The sequence below is a fragment of the Populus euphratica genome, unplaced genomic scaffold (assembly GCF_000495115.2).
Source record: "Populus euphratica unplaced genomic scaffold, PopEup_1.0 scaffold142.1, whole genome shotgun sequence".
Classification (NCBI taxonomy): Eukaryota; Viridiplantae; Streptophyta; class Magnoliopsida; order Malpighiales; family Salicaceae; genus Populus; species Populus euphratica.
The window spans coordinates 246,230-255,590 of NW_011499936.1; the positions used below are offsets into that span (position 1 = coordinate 246,230).

Sequence of the window (9,361 nt, forward strand, 5' to 3'; positions counted from 1 at the left end):
AAGGACAAAAGAAAGGAACAAGACATGAAAAGGGGGGTTGGGAGCTTGTTAAGCTGCCTGGCTGGCGTTGTTGTTGAACGCCTTTGAAGTCAAATGTTAATAAGTAGAAGATGATATTGAAGTCACTGCCTTGTGGATATATACCTAGCTAGAACAGGCAAAGCAAGGCACGTATTCTTGTATTTCTCGTTTCAAGAATACATAAATTCATTAAAAAACCATGCATATCTATTTTATATATCTGTTTTCACCCTTTTAATAAGATATATTTTTGTTTTTTTTCAATATTTATCCTCTTCATCTTGAGATACTAACTAAAAACAGTCTACATAGATGTTCACCGTACGATTTGCAAGAGGATTTCGTTAGCACATAAATGAAGGGCAGTACTAGAAGAAAGCATTCGCAAGAGGAAGGTATTTCTATTTGCTGGGATTGATATTGAATTGCAATCAATTCATTTACCAACTTGTATTTATCATAATCAATGAGAATTTCATGGTCACTAACTAGGACCTCATGATCACACATACAGATGTGAGAGATTCCTGTGACGTGTAGCCCTAATGAAGAACTAGCTAGGGATTAATTACAGTAAAGGTGGTCTTCTCCCTCCTCAATGGATTGTTTATTGGAGCGAACACATGGAGGCAGAAATATTGACAAGAATTGGAATCAAGATCTCTTCTCAAAAGATGCTGTAATTCATTTGATTAAGCACAAGTGCACTAATTCTCTCCCTCCTTGTGCTCTCGCTCATACACGAGTGATCTACATGGGATGCCTTGTCCCATCAGAACATGGACAGTATATATTTAGGGCCCTGCCTGGCTTCTGCTGGCACAGCTCGGTAATTTCCGGTGCTAATTAACTAGTTTGCTTTCTCTGAAGAGAAATAAATAAAAATAAAAGGGTTCCTCTTGACAACCTTAAATTCGATAATCCCCACCTCGTAATCAAGCCTTCAATGCAATACTATTTCAATCTCTTGTTTGGGCCACCACATCACCGGGTGATTGAGGAACACAGCCACCCTCTCCCCACACCCCCTCTATCATCATCCCCCGTCATTAAGGTTATTAATCTCATCACGGCACGTCATTTAGTCCAGGATTACATGAATTAACTTGAATTAATTTAAAACAATGTTCTTTCAAGATTTTTTAAAAGAAATATCAATTTTTAATTTTATCAGATTAATTCTTAATTTATTTAATATAAAATATAGTACACATTAAATTCTAAATCAATAAGTTATTAAATTGGTTCACCGACTTGTTCCATGTTTAATAACACCACCCAACATTCTCATCCAACCATTGGTCCATCTCCCAGGATTTTATTTGTCTATTTGCAACCAAAGCTAATACCCCTTTTAGGCGATGAACAACTACTCTCTCTCTCTCTCTCTCTTCTTGACCATCCCCCGTCCTTGAAGCTATTTGACTTTATGTTTCGTTACAAGACTTGGGTTATTGATCAGCACAAATTAACTATAATTTACTTGAATTAATTTAAAATAATATTATTTTAATATTTTAGATAAATTTCAAAATGAATTAAGTTTTAACCGACCAACTCCTATTTAATTTAATTTAATTTAATATATTGATCGGATTATATCCTAGCTAGATGAACAAATAACTAAATTAACTCACCAACTCGGACAATATTTACTAACAACACCAAACTTTCACTGCCATCCGACCATTGGTCCATTTCCCATGATGTTATTTGTCTATGTTAAACCAAAGCTAATACCCATTTTAGGTAACAAGCAATCCTAATGTCGGCATAAATGATGCTACTCCTACTTTGTATTTGGGTCAAATATTTTCCCATACGACTCTAATTGTTTTCTTTTTTATTTAAAATAAAAAACCACAGGAAAGACAACATCATGGCTCAACCCATGTGGGATTCATTCTCTCTACAAATGTTCAAACCCTGTTTGCTGTTCTCTGGCCTGCTGTGTCCTTGCCCAGATTGCTGCTGTTTTCTTGATTAATTTTGATTCCTGAATTATTACAACAAACCAAACAAATTTAATATCTAAATAATCAAAATTAATTAATCAACATCACTTCTACCCTAAAACCCCTCCTCTTTATATATATATATATATAAAAAAAAAAAAAAGAGAGGAGGAAAGCCTTGCATAACAAGAACACGATATTCCTCATCGTAGTGTGATCTTTAAGTGTACAAAATATGCCTACTTTTTTTGTTAAATATATTATCCCACTTGTGATCTTTATCACATTTCTCTCCATACAATATTCCCTTTTCCTGTGCGTTATGACTTTGTAATCTTTTTTATATATACATAATAAGGGTCCATTAATTATATATTTCACGACACCTTTATTTAGATAGGAACTTAATATATTTTCACAAGTAAAAAGTAATTAAACGTAGATATGTTATATGCAAAAACGCATCTGTAATCAATTTAATTAATGAAGATACCCTCTTTGCAAAAATAAGAATAGATCTTTATGAATTAAGTTTTATATTATTAATTCCAATCCAAAATAAATATTTAAATTCTACCCTAATTGAACATGAATTTTTATATTTAAATTTAATAGAATAGGGTTTGCATTTATAACCTGAACCTAGAAATTATAATTTATAATTATTTAGTACTTTACTAGCTTGATATGCATTTAATTCTTTTTAATTTTTAATTTATTTATTTATTTATTTCGAGTTAGATCTGATAAATTAATATTCATATCCAACTCCTAACCCGACGTTTTACCTTTAATTTTAACTCCGATATAATTTGGTTAAAAGATACTCTTACTCGTTCAATTAGGTTTGGGTCCGCATCCGTCAGCTTCGGTGAAATTGCCTTTACACAGATTGAAATGAGGAGAACACAAAAATCCATCCACCCTTCATTTTCTCTCCAAAAAAACACCAATCAAATTATTGTATTCCTATCTGTATAAAATATAGAAAAACTCTAGCTTTGTAGCTTTACTTTGACTCTCTCTCTCTCTGGCTTCTAGTCCACCAGAAACAGAGTTTCAGCTTCTTCCTTCTTTTTCTTTCTTCAGACAAGCTTGTTTAGGCTAAAGGAGCTCTCTGTCTACAGTGCTTTTATTGCTAAAGTTCAAATCTTCTTTCAGCTTTCCTGATCTTTCAAGCTAGGTACTTTGTTCCACTGCTCATCTCTCATTTTCTTTAATGGGTTTTTCATTTTATTTTTTTTGCTCTTTTTTTCATCCGGGTTTCCGCTGTTGGCTTGGATCTATTGTGGGGTTTGGCTAAGATTAGTGATTTTGTGATCAAGATCTGAACTTTGCTTAAATAACATTTGATCATGCTGTTTTACTGGCCTTGTTTGAGAATGCATTATGTTAGTTGCTGACTTGATTGGTTTATTCTCTACTCTCTTTTTTTGCGGTCCTTGAATCCTTTATGCTTGTTTTTCATTTTTTTTCTTTTTGATGGTCCTGGTTTTTGTGCTCCTTTTTGCTGAGAAACGATTGCATGTTGAGTTGGTTTTGCTAGCTTTGAAGTTTTATTCTTGTTCTACTTTCTCTTCAGTGTCATCTAATCAAACTATGGGTGCTGCTTTTTTATTGAATCTTCTTCTTCCAGGGAAATAATTAATTTTATTCTGATTTATTTTTTAGGTTTGTGTCTGTGTTTTTTTCTTGAAAGTTTGTGTTTTGACCTAATTTAGGTAGACGTAAGTGCCCTAGTAGATAATGTGTAGGTGGTCTTTTTCTGATCTGACTTGTGATGCAGTGCTTAGGCCAAATGAAATTAGAGTTAGTTATGCTATCATTTTTATATTGGTATTCTTCCATCTTACTTATATTTCGTACCATAATGTCTTTTGGGTGTCTTCTATATGGTTATGCACCAAATCAGTGCCTTTTGGGTGTCATGAACCTCTATAAATATGCATCTATATTTTTTTCTTTTGCATAAGAGGTGGTTTTTAGGTTTTATGTTGCGCTTGATATGTACCTTATTCTAATGCTTTTGACAGAATAGTTGATGCTATTGGAAAAATTGGATAACAACATTGTTGGGGGGCTGCCAGTGGGCAGATATGATTCCAAGTTCTGGGTGCTGTAAAGTGGATTCATTCAATCTGATGTAGTTTTGGAACTTTGTTGTCTGATGGCCTCAAAAACTGGTAGCAAAGCATCCTCAAAACAGCACCAGAAAACAGCTGGTTGTCAAAGAGCGGATGTCACTGATCTCAGGCATTTGTCTTTGCAGGGCTCGAAGCCGAGCAAGCCCCAGCTGGTTAATCATGAGCAGGTGCAATCTTCAGTAGAAAATATGCCAAAGCAGGTTTTGTTAGAAGCTTCTGAAAATAAAAAGCTTCTGAATTCTAATCAAGAGGGGGCTTCTGATTCTTTGAGTGATAAGTTGGAATCAAATTCTTCCTTGCCCTGTCTTGAACAATCATCAGTTGAGGTGGATTCCATTGTCAATGAGACTAGAGGCTCACAGGATGTTTCTGTTGATCAAGAGAAGAAAATATCAGAATATGGAAGTGTGAAAAACAGCTCGGTATCTGCCAAAGTTAGTGATGGAACCAGCAGCCTGGCTAAGACGAGTGGAAGTGCCAAAATGAGTGACCGTGTTGATTATGCTGAGAGTGGCAAGAGGAGTTTGTGTAGAGGAAGCACCAGCAGCGATGTTAGTGATGAAAGCACTTGTAGTAGCTTTAGTAGTAGCATCAACAAACCTCACAAAGCAAATGACTTGAGATGGGAAGCCATCCAAGCTGTTAGAGCAAAAGATGGGGTTTTAGGTTTGAGTCATTTTAGACTGCTGAAGAGGTTGGGTTGTGGGGATATTGGTAGTGTATACCTGTCTGAGCTGAGTGGAACAAAGTGTTATTTTGCAATGAAGGTAATGGACAAAGGTTCTCTTGCCAGTCGTAAGAAGCTGCTTCGGGCTCAGACAGAGAGAGAAATATTGCAATCATTGGACCACCCTTTCCTTCCATCACTCTACACCCACTTTGAAACAGATAAATTTTCATGTCTGGTAATGGAGTTCTGTCCTGGAGGAGATTTGCACACTCTTAGGCAGAGGCAGCCAGGGAAACACTTTCTGGAGCAGGCGGTAAAGTATGATAAGTGAACTTTGTTCTTTATTATTTTTATACAGTAGTCATGGAATTGGAAATTTTATTTGCTACTAACATGACAGCAGTTTTCATAGTTGGGAATAAAGTGTCTGACCTACTTTTGGATCTATATTTTATAAATTTGGAAGTGCCACCATAAAGCATATAATTTTATCCATGGTTGTACTCTTAGGATCTGCTGCAGGAATATAACTTGTGTTTAAAATACTGGAAGTAAAATAAAAGGGAGCAGAATATAATTATCTTTTGGAGCTTAATGCTGCAGAATCTGTATAAGTTCTATATGCCACTTCCTCAGGTAGATCTTCCATGAAAAATAGGATGTTTGTTTTTGCTGTCTTTAAAATCGTTCTGATAATAATTGACATTTTAATTAAATGGAACAATTAAATAGTTGTGGCATTCATGCATGGCAATGGCTAATTCATAAAACGAGTTGAACCGACAGTTTGTATCTTACAGGTAATGCATTATCCTGAAGAATCTAAGCTTCGGAGACATCCTTTTGACTAACCTAATGTATGTAAAAACGGATTTCCCTATCTAGACCCATAACTTGCTTTTATATCGTGTCTTCTTAGTGAATACTAGATGATTCTTCTCAATTAGCAAAGTTTACATTTTAGTTTCTTCTTAGTGAATCCTAGATGATTCTTCTCAGTTAGCAAAGTTTACATTTTAGTGACTCTTATGCATCTTCAAACTGCAAAATGGAGCGTCAGTAACTAATCTAAAGCAGGATTTAGAATCATTTTGGAACTGATTTATTTTGTGGAAGTTTGATACATAGTTGCATTTGCACTCTTGATGTAAATTTTGATATAGGCTTAAACTATCAGTTCGTTTTAAACCAACAGTAAATTTTGTGTAAATTTAGAATGTTAGAGAAGTCCAATAATTGATGGATGAATTATAACTGTCAGGCCTGAATGATAAAACTTTGAGAAGATGTAACTACCCTGAAGGATAACATTAGATTGAAAGAGCTAAAAATCTTGGTCACTGTGTCAGGTAAGTTGGACATGTGAAATTTCTCAAAGAAAGAGAGCCCTTATCCCATTGGTGGTGCATTTTGCAATCTGAAATTCATCACTTGTTGGACTTTGAATCTTTCTTCATACCTGCACAAACACTTGAAAGTGATCATCTTTAATCTTTCCAACTTGCAGATTTTATGTAGCAGAGGTTCTGCTAGCTTTGGAATATTTGCATATGCTTGGGATCATTTACCGTGACCTTAAGCCAGAGAATGTCCTTGTGAGGGATGATGGACATATAATGCTCTCCGACTTCGACCTTTCCCTCCGTTGTGCTGTGAGCCCAACTCTTGTCAAAACAGCATCTCTTGAGGCTGAACCATTTAGAAAGAACCCTGTTTACTGTGTTCAGCCAGCTTGTATCGAGCCTTCATGCATCCAGCCATCCTGTGTTGCTCCTACAACATGCTTTGGGCCCCGTCTCTTTTCTAGCAAGTCCAAGAAAGATAGGAAACCCAAAAATGAACTAGGAAATCAAGTCAGTCCATTACCCGAGCTCATAGCAGAGCCAACAGATGCAAGGTCAATGTCTTTTGTTGGAACCCACGAGTATTTGGCACCTGAGATCATCAAGGGTGAAGGTCATGGAAGTGCTGTTGACTGGTGGACTTTTGGAATCTTTCTATATGAACTCTTATTCGGGAAAACTCCCTTCAAGGGATCTGGAAACCGAGCCACATTGTTCAATGTTGTTGGCCAGCCTCTTCGATTCCCAGAATCACCAGTTGTCAGTTTTGCAGCTAGGGATCTCATAAGGGGTTTGCTTGTAAAAGAACCACAGCATAGATTAGCATCCAAACGAGGCGCGACTGAAATAAAGCAACACCCCTTCTTTGAAGGCGTGAATTGGGCATTAATACGCTGTGCTACCCCACCCGAGATCCCTAAGCCAGTTGAGATTGAGCGGATACCTGCCCCAGCATCAACAAGTGAAAAGGCCACAACAGTTGCAGCTGCTCCTGGTCAAAAAGGTTCTGATAATTACCTGGAGTTTGATTTCTTTTAGCAATATTTATTACAATTTGCAAATTGTTTCTATTTAAGGGGAAGAATTGTTCTGAACATCTCTGGCGTTGTTGGTGATGAGGATGAAGTTTTTTTCCTGTTTTTCTCCTTTATTGACAGATGATGATGTGTAATGTTTGTTGTTGCCTGTTAAAAAATTTCAAACTGCATCGCATAACTATTGCTTGGAGTCTCCAAGTGTAGGAGCTTGGAACCAACCATTTCATTACTAGACAGTGGTTCAGAAATGTGGTCGTGTTAGTGCTGCCGCGAAGGGAACTCCCTCGAACTCATGGTCGTACTGCTTCTTAGTTCTGCAAATAGGTCTCTGGCAAATGTACTTTGGTAGTGGATTGACATCATTTGATTAGCCAACAGAAAATACAGTCTAAAATTGATTTGAATTGACTCCTATCTGCTGTTTGATATGTAAATACATTTACATGATGTAAGGTCACATCTTGTACTTGCCCTCAAACCTTGAATGCATGCATGCTCTTTGGTTTTGAAACAATGGCAAAAAAATCATGGACAAAGTCCATGACCGAATGGCAGGCCAAGAAAAGCAGGATATGAACATGTGCTTCACTTGATTCCCTCATACAATTGAGGTGCTAAAAGGTCATCCTCATCCATCAATCTTGAACTCCTTTCGAATAAGATCTTTACCGTTTCTATGAATTTCGCAGTTTCCATAGAAGAAAAAAAAATGCACACGCAGATTTCAGAGGATTGGCAAATTAGTAAAAGTCAAATGCGGTGAGCGTGGATCGAACACGCGACCTTCAGATCTTCAGTCTGACGCTCTCCCAACTGAGCTATCCCCGCTGTGATAACTCAGGTTATATATTATAATTAAATAACTTTCAACAAAAGGAGTCGTTTAGCTTCTAGCCCTGTAGACTTTGCGCTGTGATCATCAAGGGGTGAAGATATCCGATCATCTGGTCAATCATCACTTCCTTTTCATCACATGGGACTCCAATGCAGTTTGAAGTTCTTAATTATCAGCTATATATCCCATTTCCTTTCCTAGATCTCAATTTCCTATCATCATAATTAAAATGTTGCAAACACAAGTAAGTGAAAGCAAGGTTAAGCTCATAACAAAAAAGGGTTGTTCATGAAGACATTAAACATCATAAATTACAGGTAATAATGTGCTTGGATTAATAGACTTGGAGGTTCCAAGAACTAGCTTCCTCATGAGGTCCATCATCGCCCTTCCAACCATATCACTTTCAACGAGGACGGTGCCTCCCTTCTACCTTTTTCGTTGCGTTTTCTTTTCATAAAATATTACTCTAACAAGCATGAACTAAAAAAGTTTAAGTGCTTCTTAGCACGTAGTGCAACCTTGGATGCAGTACACGTGTTGATGAACTTTGAGGGAGTTATCTCCTCTTGTCTCTTCCTTGGGCCCTGTAACTCTCCACCTGGTGAGCACTAACTCGACCGCCTTTCTTTCAACTCCGTCCAGGTAACCAGCATTGTCTTTTTCTACGACTAACATGAAGAAAAATCAATTATTGATCTTGCATGGAGAAGGAAGGAATGGGGTGGATCTCAGGGAAGATATGGACGGGATAAACCATGGTATTAATGGAGTCAATAACAGCATTCTTCAACGTCCAAGAAAGAAATCAACCCTCCTTCTGTGTCGTCTTTGATAGATTCCAAAGGCAACGTACCCCATGATTTATCTCACAAGAGATCACTTTAATTCTCCTCTTCGATCTCACTTGCGCGCTAGGAGTAGTAGCCGCACTGCTACCACAACTGCTTCCATGGCTGGTGTTGAGAAGAAATTAACATTATTGTCTGTGGTTCTTTCATCTTCCTTCTGGGTGCATATGGCTGGTTTGATATTTTACATATTTCGGCCTAAAATTGTGTGTGACATGGGGGCAGCCATGATTGTGATCTCCTTGAGCTCATATTTGGGCTTTGTGTTGTTGATTCATACCAGGGAATAATAACCGATTAAGAGTTTTAGCAAGACTTCTATCAAGCCCAAATAAAAAATAATCTAAAAATCTATAAGCAATTAAAGGCTTTTAATATAAATATAAACAATGCTAATAATCATTAAGGAAAAAACTGCAAGCATGCATTAAAAAAAATATATGATTAAAGATAAACTGGTTTAAAAAATCTCAAGCAAATGATAAATTAAATATATATATATATA

The 9,361-nt window shown here is 36.6% G+C and overlaps 1 protein-coding gene and 1 non-coding gene across 3 annotated transcripts; one reads left to right on the forward strand and one right to left on the reverse strand.

Moving 5' to 3' along the window:
• Nucleotides 1–2,995: 2,995 nt before the first annotated feature.
• LOC105136477 (serine/threonine-protein kinase D6PKL2-like) lies at nt 2,996–7,627 on the forward strand. Of its 2 annotated transcripts, none has more exons than XM_011041850.1 (3): nt 2,996–3,159; nt 4,010–5,108; nt 6,298–7,627. In XM_011041850.1, the coding sequence occupies exons 2-3, from the start codon at nt 4,144–4,146 to the stop codon at nt 7,169–7,171; spliced, it is 1,839 nt and encodes a 612-aa protein (XP_011040152.1). In that variant the 5' UTR covers nt 2,996–3,159; nt 4,010–4,143; the 3' UTR covers nt 7,172–7,627. The 2 variants fall into 2 exon arrangements, with proteins under 2 accessions (XP_011040152.1, XP_011040153.1); XM_011041851.1 differs by having other exon boundaries at nt 4,015–5,108.
• Nucleotides 7,628–7,925: 298 nt separating this feature from the next.
• TRNAF-GAA (transfer RNA phenylalanine (anticodon GAA)) lies at nt 7,926–7,998 on the reverse strand. The gene has a single exon. It is a non-coding gene; the product is annotated as a tRNA-Phe (tRNA).
• Between the last annotated feature and the right edge of the window lie 1,363 nt (nt 7,999–9,361).